At 37.4% G+C, this 20,073-nt stretch overlaps 1 protein-coding gene across 9 annotated transcripts in view; it reads right to left on the bottom strand.

Annotated features, from left to right (window-relative positions):
- ZNF169 (zinc finger protein 169) overlaps positions 1-20,073 on the bottom strand; it is an 89,851-nt gene that overhangs the window by 11,685 nt on the left and 58,093 nt on the right. For all 9 annotated transcript variants that reach the window (XM_043453389.1, XM_043453383.1, XM_043453384.1 and 6 more), the window contains 2 exons: positions 7,762-7,888; positions 7,181-7,276 (listed from right to left, as the gene is read on the bottom strand). In XM_043453389.1, the coding sequence (XP_043309324.1) occupies positions 7,181-7,276; positions 7,762-7,888 (223 nt within the window). The remainder of the gene's footprint in view (positions 1-7,180; positions 7,277-7,761; positions 7,889-20,073) is intronic.

Below are 20,073 nucleotides of genomic sequence, written 5' to 3'. Positions count from 1 at the left end.
ATAAAGCTTGTGCTATAGAGATATATGCATTGTTTGAATTCACAGACTAGTATACTTAAAATGTTGCATTTCCAGTAAATAAATTCTACCTTAAAAGAAACAAACAACTCTAGTTAATGATATTCATGCTACCCATTATTCCTGGGGCCAATCAACTTTCATGGTGCCCACCAAGCTGAAATGAACTATCAGAAGTTGGCCCTTTTAAAACCGCAGTGTCCAAAGATGCTCAAGTGGACATCCTGGACCTGAGTCTGTAGGTCCCTGCCTGCCCACCACCAGTATGAGCTAACCTAGGAAGAAACTATGTCTTTCCTCTCACCACTTGTTAGATTGTCTTTGCCAGAACCACTTGGTGATCAGATTAGATTAGATCTTAAGACACACTCACACCTGCCAACCACTCAGGGAAAATAATTGTCTGAGGAGAATAAGTAGATGTTAAAAATATCTATTTCTGCTTTATTGACTATGCCAAAGCCTTTGACTGTGTGGATGACAGTAAACTGTGGAAAATTCTGAAAGAGATGGGAATACCAGACCACCTGACCTGCCTCTTGAGAAACCTATACGCAGGTCAGGAAGCAACCAACAGTTAGAACTGGACATGGAACAACAGACTGGTTCCAAATAGGAAAAGGAGTATGTCATGGCTGTATAGTGTCACCCTGCTTATTTAACTTATATGCAGAGTACATCATGAGAAATGCTGGGCTGGAGGAAGCACAAGCTGGAATCAAGATTGCTGGGAGAAATATCAATAACCTCAGATATGCAGATGACACCACCCTTACGGCAGAAAGTGAAGAACTAAACAGCCTCTGGATGAAGGTGAAAGAGGATAGTGAAAAAGTTGGCTTAAAACTCAACATTCAGAAAACTAAGATCATGGCATCTGGTCCCATCACTTCATGTCAAATAGATGGAGAAACAGTGAAACAGTGTCAGACTTAATTTCGGGGGGCTCCAAAATCACTGCAGATGGTGACTGCAGCCATGAAATTAAAAGATGATTACTCTTTGGAAAGAAAGTTATGACCAACCTAGATAGCATATTAAAAAGCAGAGACATTACTTTGCCAACAAAGGTCTGTCTAGTCAAGGCTATGGTTTTTCCAATGGTCATGTATGGATGTGAAAGTTGGACTGTTGAAGAAAGCTGAGCACCGAAGAATTGATGCTTTTGAACTGTGGTGTTGGAGAAGACTCTTGAGAGTCCCTTGGACTGCAAGGAGATCCAACCAGTCCATCCTAAAGGAGATCAGTCCTGGGTGTTCATTGGTAGGTCTGATTTCGAAGCTGAAACGCCAATACTTTGGCCACCTCATACGAAGAGTTGACTCACTGGAAAAGACGCTGATGCTGGGAGGGATTGGGGGCAGGAGAAGGGCGACAGAGGATGAGATGGCTGGATGGCATCACTGACTCGATGGACATGAGTTTGAGTAAACTCCGGGAGTTGGTGATAGACAGGGAGGCCTGGCATGCTACGATTCATGGGGTCACAAAGAGTCGGACACGACTGAGCTACTGAACTGAACTAAAGGACATGCCAGGAAGACCTCACAAAATGACAGCAACAGCCACCTATGAACAGGTCCTCATAAGCTCTTAATGTACCCATGGGGAGAATGCAAGTCTCTTTGCAAGAAGAGTAAAGCCTTGCTACAGTGAACTTACTCAGATACGCTGAGCTACTCAGCTCTCCTCAGAGAAGAGATGCTTGTACTAAACTTCTTACTCCCACAAACTAAGGAGATACTGCTAGATATCTGACAGAATGGCTAAAATAAAAAAATATATATATATAGTGTTAACACCAAATCCTGACACAAATGCAGAAAAACTGGATCACTCAAAACACTGCTGATGGGAATATAATGGTACAGCCATTCTGGAAATTGAGTATGGCATTTTATTATAAAACTAAACCTATACTGACCATATAGGCTAGCAACTTGTACTTCTGGGCATTTATGCCAGAAACAAAAACCACACATTCACACAAAAACCTACACACAAATGTCCACAGCAACTTTATTCTTAATAGCCAAAAATATAAAGAACTCAAATGTTCTTGAATGGTTTAACAAACTGTAGTATTGATACATTCTTTACCATGGACTACTACTCAGCAATAAAAGGAATAAAATATTAGTACATACAACAATTTGTATGGATAGCAAAAGGAAAAAAAAAGCAACCTCCAAAGGTAACACATGATGTGACTTCTTTTTATAACATTCTTAAAATGACAAAACTATAGAGACAGAGACCAGATTAGTGGTTGCCAGATGAAGAGAGGGAACGCGTGAGGGTGTAGGCTGTGACTATAAAAGAGTAGCAGAAGGGGGATTCTTGTGATAGAACTGTCCTGTATCTTGGAATACAGTGGTAGTTACATGAATGTACATATATAAAATTTCAAAGAACTAAATAAATATACACATACACACAAAATGAAGGTAAAACTGATGAAATTTGAATGTCAGTGCATTGTATTAACATAAATAAAAGGCCGATTTAACAACAAAAATGTATATGTTACTAAATTATAATAAAAGACGGAAAAAGAAAAACACAAATGATCATCTGTAAAGATGCCACAAAAAAATGACAAAATCCAATATCCATTCCCAGTAAAAACTTATCAACAAGGAATAGAAAGGAAGCTTGTCAAGCTGATGAAGAGTAGCTATAAAACTTGCACTTAGGAGGAAAGCATTCCCCATAAGATTAGGAGCAAGGAAAGAATGTCCACTTTCACCACCATTTAAATTCATCATTGCACTGACGTTCTCGCCTGTGCAATGAGGCAAGAAAAAGAAATTAAAGACACAAAGAATGGAAAGAAGTGAAGTGTACTTACTTAAAAATAATTAGTCATTTATGTAGAAAATCATATAGAATCTACAAAACTACTAGGACGACAAGTTTTGCAAGTTTACCAGATACAAGATCAGTATAGATAAATTAATTTTATTTCTATATGCTATCAACAAACTGAAATTTTAAAGTACTTTAAGTAGCATGAAAAATATGAAACAGAGAGGGATAAATCTGATAAGATGCATAAGACCTTTGTATGAAAAACTATAAAACAATGTTGACAAATATTAAGTCCCATAAAAATAGAGAGATTGTGTTCATGTACTGGATGATAGAGTATACGATTTACATGTAAATTCTCCTCAAGTTGATGTAGATTCAACTCAATCCTAATCAATATTCCAACAGGCATTTTGTTGAAAATTGTCAAGCTGATTCTAAAATCCATGTGGAAATGCAAAGAATCTAGCACAAGTAAAACAACTTCAAAAAAGAAAAAACGTTCAAGGATTTATACTAAGTTCCAGACTTCTTACAAAGCTGCAGTAATCAAGACTATGTGGTACTGACATCAAGATGGATAAATAGAAGAGTGGAAAAAAATAGAGTATATATTAGATATAGACCCATACACAATTAATTTACACAAAGGTGCATAGGAAATTCAAAGAAAGGGTTGTCTTTTCAATAAATAGTGCTAGAAAAATTGGATATTTGTATACAAAAGAAAAAAAAAAGCAAAGAAAAATTGTACTTAAATCCAGACCTGGTATCAAGTAAAAAAATTTACTCAAAATAAGACTTAGATCTAAATGAAAAGTAAAAATTAGAAAACTTTTAAAAGGAAAAATACATGAAACTCTTTTTGGCCTTCATTTTGGAAAGATTTCCTAAATAAATCACCAAAAGTGAAATTCATGAGAGAAAAATTGAAACTCAGACTTCACCAAAATTAAGAAATTCTCAATGAAAAACACTACTAAGAAGATAAAGAGCAAACCACAAAGAAAATACTTATAAATCAAACAATGGACTTCTATACAGACTATATGAAGAATTTGCAAAATTCAGTAAAAACATAAGAAACCAACTTTTCAAATTGGCCAAAGATTTGAGATGACATTTCACCAAAGAAGATATACAGACAGCAAATAAGCACTTGAAAAGACTATCAACATCACAAGTCATTAAGAAAATGCCAGGTAAAACCACATAAGATGCTACTACACCATTATAAAAATGTCTAAAATTAAAATCATAATGCCAAGTGTTGACAAATATGTGAAGCATACAGAACTCTCACACATTACTGGTGTAAATGTGAAATAGTGCAGCTACTTGGTGAGTTTCATTAAAAATTAAATATACCCTGTATCATCCATCCCAGCCATTCCACTCCCAGGTGCTTATCCAAAAGAAATGAAAGTATATGCTTACAACAAATACTTTTCATGAATATTCATAGTCTTTATTTGTATTCATCAAAATTAGAGACTACTGAAATTTTATTAGCCCATGAATGGCTAAATAATTGTGATATCTATATTACTACTCAGCAATCAAAAGAAATGAACTGTTGACACACCCAACATTATGGATAAAATTCAAAATAATTATATTGGGTGAAAGAATTAACATGATTAATTTATATGAATTTTAAAAATGCAAACAAATCTATGACAGAAAGCAGTCAGTGGTTGTCTGGGTAAGGGAGGGAGGGGAGGACAAGGAGAGGCAGGAGATAGAAATTATAGTGAAGCACAAGGAAACTCTGCAGTGATAGGTATGCTCAGAATTTGGATTATCATGATGGTTTTATGACTGTGCAGATATCAAAACTTAACAAATTTTACCTTATACCTTCTAGCATAAGGTGTCAAATCTTATACCTCCTAGCATAAGGTATCATACCTTATACCTCCTAGCATAAGATATCATACTTTATACCATAATAATGTTTTTCTATTATACAATAATTATAGTTTAATAATAGTTCTTTTTTAAAAGAAAAAAGCATTGAGTTTGCTATAAAGTACAAGTACAGATATATGATTGTATTTAGAAGCAAAAATAAATAACAAAAAATAAAACACCAAGAATGTTGAAAATAAAAGAATGAAAAAAAAGGCAGAAATTTATCCTTACCTCCCAACATTCACATAAAATTAAGTCCACCTGGATTAAAGATCTAAATGTTTCCAGAATGTATACAGAATTTCTACAGTTCAATAACAGAAATACCCCAAATCAAAAGTAGGAACATACCCTGAACAGACAAGTCAAAGAAAAGGAAACACCAGTGACCAAGTCAACACAGGAAAAGATGCTCACGCTCTCTGGAAAGCCAAATCCCTATGACATTTCACCACAAACCAAACAGATGGGTGAAAAATGTGAGGATGTGGAACAAGAACTCACCACTGCTGCTGGGAGTGTAATATGGCATTGAACAGCTTCAGAACACATGTGGTATAACCTAATCAGGTTGAGGCTACCCACACCCATGAACCAGTCTCTGTGCTCCTAGGTATGCATCTTGAGAGAAACACTTGCATGTGTTTCCAAGGAAGAAATAAGAATATACAGCAACATTATTTCATAGACAAAAACTGAAAATAATTTAAATGTCCAAAAGAAGAGAAATGGTAATTCAACTGCATTAAAATATTCATATAATGAAATCAATATATAACAAATGTTAAAAGTATAAACTAAACTTGCACATTTTAATATGAATCTCACATATAGCTAGTGAAGGAGGTATACAATATGGTACTATGTGCAGAGATGTTTACAAACATGCAAAAGAACTCTCTATATGGTTAAAAGATCCACTGAAGGGATAAAAAGCTAAGGGCAGTCACAGGCATGCTAATGCTGAAGTCGGATTCTCAGAGGTAGGGCAAAGGAGCGGGACACAACCAGGAAAGGTATCACCAGGTATCACCTGGTCTTATATAATGGTATGTTTCTTAGTCTGCAAGCTTCCCTGGTAGCTCAGTCAGTAAAGAATCTGTCTGCAGTGCAGGAGACCCACGTTCAATCCCTGGGTCAGGAAGATTCTCTAGAGAAGGAAATGGCAACCCACTTGTTAGAGAAATAAAATAGAAGTAGTCTTGTCCAGGCTTCAGAGGCAAAAGAGCAGAGCGGGCTTCTGACCTTGCTTCTGACCTACCTGGACACTGCCCTGACTACTGCTGTGGATGTCAGCTACACCTGCTGTGAATGTCAGCCACACCTGCTATGAGTGTCAGAAGAGAAACACAATAGATATCATAGGGAGCAGATCTTGGAGTTTATTAAGCGCCTGAAGGGGGCCTGGCCAACTAAGCCCTGACCTTAACAACATTCCAAGTTTTACATGACAAAACAAACAGCATAACACGAAACCAGAATCCAGAATTGCAATTTGCTCACGGATTGAAGGTAAGCATCCTGTTTGCATCCTGGGATTATAAGCGGGAACCCCAAACTGCAATCTTTGAAGTCTCACCCACGGAGCAGACATGCTGCCTGGGGCCTTTTCCCAACTGGAACTCCAGATGTGCTGTGACATGGGACTTTCCAGTACTGTTTAAGTCTGAATGTTGGTGAAAACCCAAATTGGTGATGTCCTCTGCTCTTTCACTTTTCTTTCAATGTTAGTATATTGAAAGTAAGCCAGATAATTCTCTAATAAATATTTTTATTACTTATTTGTATATAATGAGTGGCTTATTTTGTTGACAAATCCTTTAAACCTGAGACAAAAGTGAAAACTTTCAGCAAAACACCACTACAGTATTCTTGACTGGAAAATCCCATGGACAGAGGAGCCTGATGGGCTACAGTCCACGGGGTCGCAAGAGTTGGACATGACTTAGTGACTAAATCACCGCCACCACTTAGGCTGCAGGGAAGGCAAACTGGCACTCATTGTATAATTCTTCACATTCTGGTATAATCTTAAATAACACATCATAAAAGAAACAAAGTTATGGGAACTTATGTGGTAGAACTGCTGCATGAAAACATTACCCGTTTAAAAATAAAAAGTGGACAGAATCTAGCAGGGATAGATGACTTAGTCTCAGAGGACAAGTGCTATGTTCAAGATCAGGTCAACTAATAAAAGTTCAAGAATGGGAAGATCCTAGAAGTGTTGGACAAGGGACACCAAGTGAGTGGATGTTGCTCTGTTGGGGAGGAAAGAGAGGGTGGCCAGGGAAGCCCTCTCTGGGCTGAGTAGGATGGCATGGAAGGCAGGCCTGAGGAAGAGCTTCCTCCTCAGAAGCTTACAGATGCTCCTCTTTCCTCACCTGCTGAGCACCTCACTGCCCTGATCTTTGTCTGCCTTCTGTTTTCCACTTACCTGCACAAAGGTCCAGAAGACATTCACTCTCCTCTCTCCAGGGCTCGTCTCCTTGTTCCAGTTGTATGATGAGTTTTGGTTTAGGAAAGGCAATACCTACTCACAGGGGAAAAAAATCAAGGTGACCTTTGGTTAGTGACTTAAGAGGCTATCACAGAACTCAGAGTCAGCCAGGGAATGCAATGACTCAGAAGCGGGTAGGAAAGCCAGGCAAGGGGGATGGATGGGGACAAAGATTCTCTGAATGCTGAGAAAAGATGACTAAGGGGAGGGAGGAATCCTGGCTCTGAAGGCAGTATATGATTCTCCCCTATGCTTGAATGAATACAAATACTCTGCCATCTGAAGTAAGATCACTTTAGAGGAGGGCCTGGCCTTGGAAGGGGCCTCAAAATGCAGTGTCATATCACACAAATACACACACATGCACAACTTCACCATTTCCAACTCTACAGAATCCAGACATTCTCTGAGATACGGAGAAAATACGTTTCTTTCTGAGCCAAAAGCATGGTGGCTACTCCATTAAACATCAAGAGGCCTACAGGCAGAGTCTGAGACATGCGGCAAGTCATCCTTACCCAGCGACACCATATGGCTGTAGTTCTCCAGCATCACATCCCGATACAGGGTCCTCTGAGCAGGACTCAGTAGCTTCCACTCCTTCTGGGTGAAGGCCACAGCCACATCCCTGAAGGCCATTAATGCCTAAAACACAAGCACATCCTTGCTCACCCAGAGATCACACAGGCCCACTAGTCAACTTAACCTAAGTTACCAGCCAGGGCTGAGGCAGCAATAAGGCTGGCCTGGGACATCAGGTGAGACCCGTAGACCCTGCTTTCAACCAGAACCCTTTGCCATGTATTCAAGACTACCACACCTCTTCCCACATTGCTGGGGGTCTATTCAGGGGTTCTCTGTTCTGTTCTGTCAATCTCTACATCTATGATGCTGTGGAAAACACTGTTTTGATTAATGCAGCTATACCACAGGTCTTGAAATCAGATAGATGGACTCTTCCTCCTTTAGTCTTCACTTTAAAAGATTATTTTAGCTATTGCCTTTATATGCCATATTTAGCATATGCCTTTCCATAAAAAATTTTAGAATAATCTCACCTGTATCTACTAAAAACTGTTTCTGGAATTTGGGCAAGATTTGCATTAAACCTGTATATCAATTTAGGAAGAACCAACATCTTTATCATGTAGACTCTTCAAACCTATGAACATGAGATGTCTCTCCATTTACCGAGATGTTCTTTGATTTCTTTCAACAGTTACTGTGGTTTTCAGTATACAAATCCACATATGCTTTGTTAAAAAACTGATACCTAAAAATTCCTTTGTTTTTCTTTTTTTAGTGATTTTAATGGTACTGTATTTTTAGTTCAGTGACCAATTGTTCATGATACAGAACAATTGCCATGAAACAGTAATAAACTGTATGCTTATCCTGAATCTGGCAACCTGGTGGAACTCATTAGCTCTAGTTTTTTTCCCTCCTGGATTCCTTAAGATTTCCTATGTAGACAATCAGAGGATTTGCACACAGGGGCAGATTTCTTTCCTTATAATCTATGTATTTTATTTCCTGTTCTTGCCTTACTGTAGAACTTCTAGCGTGATAACAAAATAAGAGTGGTAAGAACAGACATCCTTGCCTTGTACTTGATATTAGAAGGAAACATAATGTCTCAAAGCATTAAAAATACTGCTCCACAAATATACCACATCACACTCATTAGGATAGCTATTACCAAAGAAACATGAAAAAACATTTTGGGAGGATGTGGAGAAACTGGAGTAGAAATTGGAGTAGGAAATGGCAACCCACTCCAGTAATTCTGCCTGGAAAATTACATGGGCAGAGGAGCCTGGCAGGCTACAGTCCATGGGGTCACAAAGAGTCGGACATGACTGAGCACACACTCATGGAGAAACTGGAACCTCTATTTATTGTTGTGGGAAAAGTAAAAAGATGTGGTTTCTGTGGGAAAGAGTTTAGCAGTTCCTCAAAAAGTTAAATATACCAAAAAAAAAAGTTCAATTTATCATATGATCTAGCAATTTGAATCATGGGTGTATACCCCCAAAGAATCAAAAGCAAGAATTCAACATACTCATACACCAAATGTCCATAACAGCATTATTCACAATAGCCCAAAGGCGGAAACAACCCTAACGTCCACCAACAGACAAGAAAATGTAGTACGTATATACACATAACTGTACGTAATTCAGCCTTAAACAGGAAAGAAACTCTGATACATGCTAAATCAAGAGATTAGCCTTGAAAACATTATGCTAAGTGAAATAAGCCAGTTACAAATGACAAACATTGTTTGATTCCACTTACAGCAGGTACCTGAAATAGGCAAATTCATGGAGACAAAGTAAAACAGAGGTTACCAGGAGCTGGGAGGGGGAGTGGGTTAGGAACGGATAGTTATTATATAATGGATAGTTTCAGTCTGGGAAGATGAAAAAGTTCTGGAAATGAATGGTGATGACTGCATAATGGTGTGAATAAATAATGCCACTAAACTGGACATTTTAAAATGGTGAAAATTTTATATTAAGTATATGATTATATTTTTAAAAAATAAGAATAATTCTACTTACAGATTTTTTTGTAGATGTCCCTAATCAAGTAAAGGAGTTCCTGTTTCTATCGTATGGTGGTTTTTACATTTCCCACAAATGTTTATTGTGTTCTGCCAAATGACTATAATGCATCAACTGATATAATCACATGCTTTTTCTTCTTTAGCCTGTTAATGGGGGACTATACTGATTAAGTTACAGAGTCAGTCTTGTGTCCCTGGAATAAACCATGCTTGATAATGGTGTACAATTATTTTTACATATTGTTGAATTTAATCTGCATAATAATTTAAGGATTTTCATGTCTATATTCATGAGAGATGTTGACCTGTAGTTTTCATTTTTTCTATTGTTCTTGTCTGATTTTGTTACCAGCATAATATCTGCTCCACAAAATGAATTAGGAAGTGTCCTTCCTATTTTCTGAAAAAAATCATGTAGCATTGGTGTTTAAGACTCCTTTAAAAATTTGGCAGATTCTGCAGTAAAATCACCTGAGCCTATACATTTCTTTTGTAAGAGTTTTTAAAATTATAAATTGGACTATCTTTGGGTATTTTTTTACTTCTAGAATATTTTTTAATTGAGGTATAACTGATACATCATATTATATTAGTTTCAGGTGTACAACATGACTTGATATTTGTAGATATTGCAGAATGATCACCACAATAAGTCTAGTTAACATGCATCACCATGCATAGTTACAAAACTCTATTTCTTGTGATGAGACCTTTTAAGATCTAGTCTCTTAGCAACTTCCATATACACAATACAACATAACTAACTGCAGTCACCATGATGTACAGTACATTCCCATGACATTCATTTTATAACTGGAAGTTTATATCTTTTGACCCCCCTTACTCATTTCACCCACCCCCCACCTCCTGCTACCACCACCACCAGTCTGTTCTCTATATGTAACCTTTTCTTCTTTTCTAAAGATATATAAGTAACAGCATACAGTATTTGTCTTTCTCTGACTTATTTTCTTTTAGCACGATGCCCGCAAGATCCATCCCTGTTGTTCCAAGTGGCAAGATTTTTTTTTTTTTTTTGCAAGATTTCTTATGGCTGAAAATAATATTTCATTGTATGTATGTATGTACACATATACATGTATTCATCAATGGATGAATGGATGTCTATTCATCCATTGATGGACATTTAGATTGTCAACAACTTAGGTTGTTTCTGTGGTTTGGCTAATAATTATAGCCCTGTTCAAATTATCTATTCCATATTGGTCAAGTTAAAGTACAATAGTTTATGTTTTTCAAGGAAACCAGTCCCTTTTTATCTAAGTTGCCAAATGTATGGGTGGATATTCTGTTGACGGCTACAGAGTATGTAGTAATAACTCCTGTTTCACTCCTGATACTGGCAATTTGTGTCTACTCCTTTATCTTCTTTAAAAGTTTTGTCAATTTTATTATTTTCAAAGAATCAGCTCTTTCTTTATTTTTTATTTTTCTTTATTCTATTTCCAATTTCATTGATTTCTGCCTTTATCACTATTATTTCCTTCCATTTGCTCCACTGAGTTTATTTTGCTCTCATTTTTCTAGGTTCTTGAGGCAGAAGCCTAGATTCAGTTCAGTTCAGTCACTCAGTCATGTTCAACTCTTTGCGACCCCATGGACTGCAGCATGCCAGGCCTCCCTGTCCATCACCAACTGCTGGAGTTTACCCAAACTCATGTCCATTGAGTCGGTGATGCCATCTAACCATCTCATCCTCTGTCGTCCCCTTCTCCTCCTGCCCTCAATCTTTCCCAACATCAGGGTCTTTTCAAATGAGTCAGCTCTTCTCATCAGGTGGCCAAAGTATTGGAGTTTCAGCTTCAACATCAGTCCTTCCAATGAACACCCAGGACTGATCTCCTTTTGGATGGACTGGTTGGATCTCTTTGCAGTCCAAGGGACTCTCAAGAGTGTTCTCCAACACCACAGTTCAAAAGCATCAATTCTTCAACGCTCAGCTTTCTTTATAGTCCAACTCTCACATCCATACATAACCACTGGAAAAGCCATAGTCTTGACTAGACGGATCTTTGTTGGCAAAGTAATGTCTCTGCTTTTTAATATGCTATCTAGGTTGGTCACAACTTTCCTCCCAAGGAGTAAGCGTCTTTTAATTTCATGGCTGCAATCACCACCTGCAGTGATTTTGGAGCCGAAAAAAATAAAGTCAGCCACTGTTTCCCCATCTATTTGCCATGAAGTGATGGGACCAGATGCCATGATCTTGGTTTTCTGAATGTTGAGCTTTAAGCCAAATTTTTCACTCTCCTCTTTCACTTTCATCAACAGGCTCTTTAGTTCCTCTTCACTTTCTGCCATATGAGTGGTGTCGTCTGCATATCTGAGGTTATTGATATTTCTCCCAGCAATCTTGATTCCAGCTTGTGATTCTTCCAGACCAGCATTTCTCATGATGTACTCTGCACATAAGTTAAATAAGCAGGGTGACAATCTACAGCCTTGACGTACTCCTTTTCCTATTTGGAACCAGTCTGTTGTTCCATGTCCAGTTCTAACTGTTGCTTCCTGACCTGCATACAGGTTTCTCAAGAGGCAGGTCAGGTGGTCTGGTATTCTCATCTCTTTCAGAATTTTCCACTGTGATCCACACAGTCAGAGGCTTTGGCATAGTCAATAAAGCAGAAGTAGATGTTTTTCTGGAACTATCTTGCTTTTTTGATGATCCAACGGATGTTGGCAATTTGATCTCTGGTTCCTCTGCCTTTTCTAAAATCAGCTTGAACATCTGGAAGTTCACAGTTCACGTATTGTTGAAGCCTGGCTTGGAGAATTTTGAGCATTACATTACTAGCATGTGAGATGAGTGCAATTGTGTGGTAGTTTAAGCATTCTTTGGCATTGCCTTTCTTTGGGATTGGAATGAAAACTGACCTTTTCCAGTCCTGTAGCCACTGCTGAGTTTTCCAAATTTGCTGGCATTTTGAGTGCAGCACTTTCACAACATCCTCTTTTAGGATTTAAAATAGCTCAACTGGAATTCCATCACCTCTACTAGCTTTGTTCTTAGGGATACTTCCTAAGGCTCACTTGACTTCACATTCCATGATGTCTGGCTCTAGGTGAGTGATCACACCATCATGATTATCTGGGTCATGAACATCTTTTTTGTATAGTTCTTCTGTGTATTCTGGCCACCTCTTCTTAATATCTTCTGCTTCTGTTAGGTCCATACCATTTCTGTCCTTTACTGAGCCCATCTTTGCATGAAATGTCCCCTTGGTATCTCTAATTTTCTTGAAGAGATCTCTAGTCTTTCCCATTCTATTGTTTTCCTCTATTTCTTTGCACTGATCGTTGAGGAAGGCTTTCTTATATCTCCTTGCTCTTCTTTGGAACTCTGCATTCAAATGGGTATATCTTTCCTTTTCTCCTTTGCTTTTTGCTTCTCTTCTTTTCACAGTTATTTGTAAGGCCTCCTCAGACAGCCATTTTGTCTTTTTTTTTTGTATTTCTGAATTCTTTTATTTTTTTATTTTTTATTAGTTGGAGGCTAATTACTTCACAACATTTCAGTGGGTTTTGTCATACATTGATATGAATCAGCCATAGATTTACACGTATTCCCCATCCCGATCCCCCCTCCCACCTCCCTCTCCACCCGATTCCTCTGGGTCTTCCCAGTGCACCAGGCCCGAGCACTTGTCTCATGCATCCCACTTGGGCTGGTGATCTGCTTCACCATAGATAATATACATGCTGTTCTTTTGAAATATCCCACCCTCACCTTCTCCCACAGAGTTCAAAAGTCTGTTCTGTACTTCTGTGTCTCTTTTTCTGTTTTGCATATAGGGTTATCGTTACCATCTTTCTAAATTCCATATATATGTGTTAGTATGCTGTAATGTTCTTTATCTTTCTGGCTTACTTCACTCTGTATAATGGGCTCCAGTTTCATCCATCTCATTAGAACTGATTCAAATGAATTCTTTTTAACGGCTGAGTAATATTCCATGGTGTATATGTACCACAGCTTCCTTATCCATTCATCTGCTGATGGGCATCTAGGTTGCTTCCATGTCCTGGCTATTATAAACAGTGCTGCGATGAACACTGGGGTGCACATGTCTCTCTCAGATCTGGTTTCCTCAGTGTGTATGCCCAGAAGTGGGATTGCTGGGTCATATGGCAGTTCTATTTCCAGTTTTTTAAATCTCCACACTGTTTTCCATAGTGGCTGTACTAGTTTGCATTCCCACCAACAGTGTAAGAGGGTTCCCTTTTCTCCATACCCTCTCCAGCATTTATTGCTTGTAGACTTTTGGATAGCAGCCATCCTGACTGGCGTGTAATGGTACCTCATTGTGGTTTTGATTTGCATTTCTCTAATAATGAGTGATGTTGAGCATCTTTTCATGTGTTTGTTAGCCATCTGTATGTCTTCTTTGGAGAAATCAGACAGCCATTTTGAAGCCTAGATTACTGACTTGAGATTTCCTGTTTTCTCACATATACATTTAATGCTACAAGTTTTTCTCTCATGACTGTTTTGGCTGCATCCCACATACTTTGATATATCATATTTTCCTTTTCATTCACTTTTATGCATGTTTTGATTTCTCCTGAGACATCATTTTTGGTGAACAGATTATTTAGAAGTCTGTTATTTTCTAAGTGTTTATAGAGATTTTTCTGTTAACTTTCTCTTACTGATGTCAAATTTGATTCCATTGTGGTCAAACAACATATTTCGTTCAATTTAAACTTTTTAAAATTTCTTAAGGTAAACAAATTATTGTGTCTTATATGTTGTTTTGAGCCCAGGAAATGTCTATGTTGGTATAGTCACCCCTCAGCACTCACGGAGAAGTGGTTCCAGAACCCCCCTCAAAATCTACAGATGTCCAAATCCCCTATATAAAACATGGTATTTGCATGTAACCTACACACATCTTCCTATATACTTTAAGTCATCTCTAGATTACTTATAATGCTTAACACAATGTCAGTGCTATGTAAGCAGTTGCTAGTCACAGAAAATTCCAATTTTGCTTTTTGGAACTTTCCAAATTTTTTTTTTTCTTTTTTTACTTTTTGATCAGCAACTGGTTGAATCTGCAGATATGGAACCCTTGGAAAAGCAGGTTAACTGTAAGAATATGCATTTTGCTATTGTTAGGTGAAATGTTCTATAAATGTTAATTCAATTCTATTGGTTGACAGTGTTGAGCTCTTACTGATTTGGGCCTAATTATTCTCTATAACATGAATAGAAAAGTGTTGAAATCTCTTATTGTTGACTTGTTTATTTCTCCTTTCAGTTTTCTCTTCACATCTTTTGAAGCTCAGTTATTTGATGCATATACACTGGTGCTTAGTCATTCAGTTCTGTCCAACTCTTTCCAACCCCTTGAACTGTAGCCCACCAGGCTCCTCTGCCCATGGGGTGTTTCAGGCAAGAATACTGGAGTGGGATGCCATTTCCTCCTCCAGGGGATCTTCCCAACCCAGGGATCAAACCAGAATCTCCCCTGCATTGCAGGTGGATTCTCTACCACTGAGCCATGGGGGAAGCCGATGCATACACATTAAGGACCCCAATGTCTTCCTGATGAAGTGACCCACTTATTGTTCTCTGTGTCTGATAATTTCCTTTGAAGTCTATCTTACTTGATATTAATATAGGCACCCTTGCTCTCCTTTGACTAATGTCTGTATCTTCTTTTAAATCTTTTAAAATCTTTTTTATCTTTATTAAAATTAAACTATTATCTTTATTAAAATCTTTTAAATCCTTTTTATCTTCTTTTTAATCCTTCTTTTTCTAACCTGCCTATGCTGTTACATTTGATGCTTCATTTAGATAGCATATAGAGTCTTTTCTTAATGTCAGTCTCTCTTAGTTGGTGTATTTAAACCATTTTAATTTTGTTCCCTCTGCTTATGTTTTCTTATTACTGACTTATTGTCGGTTACTTGAATTTTCTTTTTAACATTCTCTTTTATCTATATTGTTTTTTAGTGTACCTCTTTGTATAAATTTTTTAGTAGTTGCTCTAGGTTCTAACTTATAGGTCTACTTGTTTTGTCATTTTACCAGTTTGAACTATGAAACTTAACCTCCCATTACATCCTCTTGTCCTTTCTGTTTAAACTGTCATTAAATTATAATCATTATATCTTCTTTCTGTAGTAAGCCTTTTATCAATATATGATATCTTTCTTCATCTTGTTATCTTTCCCTAATTTAAAATATAGTTTGTCTCAATACAGCTATCTCAACTCTTTTTTGGTTACTATTAGTATGAAACATCTTTTCCATTCTTTTACTTTCAACCTCGTTATATCGATATATCTAAAGTAAGTCTCTTGTAGACAGCCACACATAGATCTTGTTTTTCTTTTTTAAATCCAAACTGCTAACCTAGGCCTTTTGACTGGGGAGTTTATACTACTTGCATTGAATGTGTTTATTGAAAAGGAAGGATTTTCCTTTGCCATTTAGCCACTTGTTTTCTGTGTATGTCTTTTGTTCAATTCCTCCATTGCTGCCTTTAAAAAAATTTTTTTTCTTGTGTTTTTTTTACCTTTATCCCCTTCTTTTATTTTCTGTATATTTTTAAGTAGTTTCTTAGTGGTTAATACGTTAACATTTTTAACCTGTAAAAGTCTACTAACTTAGTTTCAATAGTATACCAGCATGCTTGCTCCTATATTTTTCCATCCCTCTCCCCTTATTTTGTAATTGTCCAAGATTACATCTTTATACCATGTATGCTCACTAATATAGATGTATACTTTCTGTGTTTGCCTGAAACCATATAGAAAAAGCAGAAGTCATAAACTACACAAAAAAAGCACAATAATGCTGGCTCTTACACTAGCTTATGCACTAGTATTCACTTCTCTTCCTAATGGTTTACAATAACTACCTAGTGTATTTTCACTTCAACCTGAATTTTTGTTTTTTTGGTTCAGGGTTTTTATAGAGCAGGTCTATCATTAATGAGCTCTCTCAGGTTTTGTTTAAACTAACATCTTGATTTATCCTTCATTCTTCAAGAACAACTTGCCAGACAGAGAATTCTTAGTTGACAGTGTTTCTTCCAAGATTTAAAATATGTGATCCCCCTGACTGGTGACCTCCACGGGCTCTGATGAAAAATTGTCTATTAATCTATTTTAGGGTCTTTTGCAGGTAACAAACAACTTCTTACTTGCTGTTTTCAAAATTCTGTCTTTGGGTTTTGACAATTTGACTAATATGTCCTAGTGTGGTTTTTTTTTTTTTTTTTTTTTTTAGTTTATCTTACTTGGAGTTCGTTGAGTGTCTTGGATGTATAGATTTATGTCTTTCATCAAACATGGGAAGTTTCTGGATATTATTTCTTGAAATTTTCTCTCTTCTTTCCTTCTGCAATTTCCATTATGTGTATGTAAAGTAAACCTGATGGTGTTACACAGGTCTTTCAAGAACTGTTCATATTTTACTAATCTTTTCTTTCTGTTCCTCAGAATGGGTAACTTCAATTGAACTATTTCCAAGTGGCACAGACTTAATTTTCCTTGTTTAAATATGTTGTTGAACCCCTATAATGAATTTTTCAGTTCAGTTATTGAACTTGCAGCTCCAAGACTTCTATATGGTTCTTTTTTATAAATTCTCTCTATTGAGATTCTCTATTTGTTCAAATATTGTTGACTTAGTTCTTTTCATTCCACGTCCTCGGCTTCCTTTAGTTCTTCATGCATATTTAAGCTAGTTGATTTAAAGTTTTTGTGCCAGGGCTTCCTCATGGGTAGTCGGTAGGCAGGCAGTTTAAAATGGGATGGGATAGAAGAATGTGAATATGCATTATCCTTCAAGGAAAGAAAGGCTATTCATAAGTTGTCAAGGCTGCCAATCCCACCACAGGTCAAGGGACAAGGCTGCCACTCTTTGCTTACATCAGAGCCTCTCAAAGAGCCACAGAGGCAGGGTCACCCCTCTGAGCTCAAGGGGCCCTGCCAACCCAGTGCTGAAAGAGATCTGAGATGGATTTGAATCCTTTCTTTTCCTATACTGTGACATCCATAAGGTTTCTCTCTGGTGTGAAATTGCTAATGTGGAAGATCAGAATTTTGACTCACGCTTTTAAAATATTCAGTACACTTGTAAAGTTTCTCTTTTTACAACTGAGAATGAATCCTCTAATATTGAGTAAGTTTTGCGCTTTCAATGAAGCATTTATTTCCATTATCACACATACAAGGTTCTCACCAGAATGAATTTTCTGATGTTGTCTGAGCTCATAACTGAATCTGAAGCCTCTGCCATAAACGACACATTTCCACAAATGTGGGTTCTTCTTCCTGAAGTATCACTCTCCTTGTAGGAAAGTCTGAGTTTAGACTTATCTTACACTCATCAAATCCCTTGGTTCTTGTTACTGAAGAATTTTGGGAGACATGGTCACTTGCCAGAAATAAAAGAGTTTCTCAGGGAAGGTCTTGGAGAAGCCTAACCTAAGCCAGTGTTACAAGCTTTCCCCAAACCGGGCTCCCAAGGACAATGCCTCAAGACCATTCCCAGTACCAAGAAGAAACCCATTATCTGAGATTTCTTCTTTCACAAAATAAGATGGTTTGTCTTCATCTTTATTGCAGAATTTGCTTTATGTTGTATACATGAATTTTCTATTCAACATTAGTCCATTAAAGGCAGAGCCTATGATGTTTCTGTCCTGAAATTCTCTTCCTCATTAAGCAAAGGAGACCTTGGGTTTTGGCCCAATGTGCCTGATAACAAGAAATATAGATAAAGTCCAAAGTGGTTTATCAGCCAATTGGCAAGGTAGCACTGTGGCTACAAAAAGCTGCCTCTATCCAAGTCTAAGAAAGCAAGCAGGTGATGGCTCTGGGGTATTTGTTCCAGTAAATTCCCAACTACTAAGCCTACTTGCATGTCCTCAGTGCTTATTAGAGACCCTGAGCTTCCACAATAAGGAACAGAAAGTGAAATAGCAGAGAAAATATGGGCGCCCAATCGGCAATACTGTCTTCCTCTCAGTCCCTCTAGGGACACTTCATGGATCTTCAAGTTGGACACTAGGGGTGCGGCTAGCCCCAAGAGTGATGGATGACAAGGCTAGAATGCTGGCAAGGCAGAACTACTCAGTTAGCCTCCCACAAGTTTTGATAAGTTATATTTCCATCATCAGTCTGTTTGAAATATTCTCTAATTTCTCTTAAAATTTCTTCTTTGATGTAATGATAGCAAGGAATGTGTTGTTAATTTCCAGTATTTGAAATTTACTTAGATATCTTATTGTTGACTCCTAACACAATTCTCTTAGTCACAGAGTATATACTTTGTATTCTTTGGATCTTTTTAAATGTGTTAAGATTTCCTTTATAGAACCCCATGTAGTCCATTTTGGTGAGCATACCAAATGTACTCGAAAAGAATGTGTATTCTGCAGTTGTAGGGTGGTGTACTCTATAACTATCAACCAGGATAACACAGTTGCTAGTTTTCTTCAGATTATCTACGACTTTACTAAATTTTACCTCATTGTCCTATCAATTACTCAGAGGAGAGTCTTTTCCTCCCTTTAATTCTGGCAATTATTTTGAAGTTTTGCTATTTTGAGTAATTATATACACACAAAATTGTTATGTCCTCCTGATGACATGACCTCTTTATCATTCCAAAATGTTCTTCTTTCCCTTTGTCTAGCAGTTCATTTTATCTGATAGCTAATAATGCTATTTTCCTTTCCTCACTGAGCATAGTTAATATAGAGACTTTAAAGTTCTTGTCTGGAAATTTAATCCCCAGGGTGAATTATAGTATGTAATATTAAAAAAAAAATTAAACTTTAGGGACTTCCCTGGTAGTCTAGTAGAAATCTAGAGATTTCCCTGGTTGTAAATCTGCCTTCCAATGCAGGAGACACAGGTTTGATCCCTGGTCAGGGAACTAAGCTCCCACAAGCCGCAGGGCAACTAAGCCCATGCTCTGCAACTAGAGAAAGCCAATGCACCAAACAGCCTGTGTGCCACAATAAAGTCCAAGTATAGCCAAAATAAAAATTTTTTAAATAAAAGAAAAATTACATTTAAAACATGAGTAAGATTCAGAATAGACATGGAAAAAGCAGAGGGCTAAAAATCAAGATGAGGCATGTAGAGAGGAAGGGAACACAGATACCCTAAGATGGAAAGGGAGAAAGCCTATGATATGGGAAGGGAAAAACATCTCTCAGGAGGGAAAGGAAAGCTAGTGGTAGTAGAATAGAGAGCAGAGGTGTTAGAGCAT

Source organism: Cervus canadensis, chromosome 30 (genome assembly GCF_019320065.1).
Source record: "Cervus canadensis isolate Bull #8, Minnesota chromosome 30, ASM1932006v1, whole genome shotgun sequence".
In the NCBI taxonomy this organism is placed as follows: Eukaryota; Metazoa; Chordata; class Mammalia; order Artiodactyla; family Cervidae; genus Cervus; species Cervus canadensis.
The sequence above is the reverse complement of the archived record's forward strand: the minus strand, read 5'-3'. Positions and strand labels throughout refer to the sequence as shown.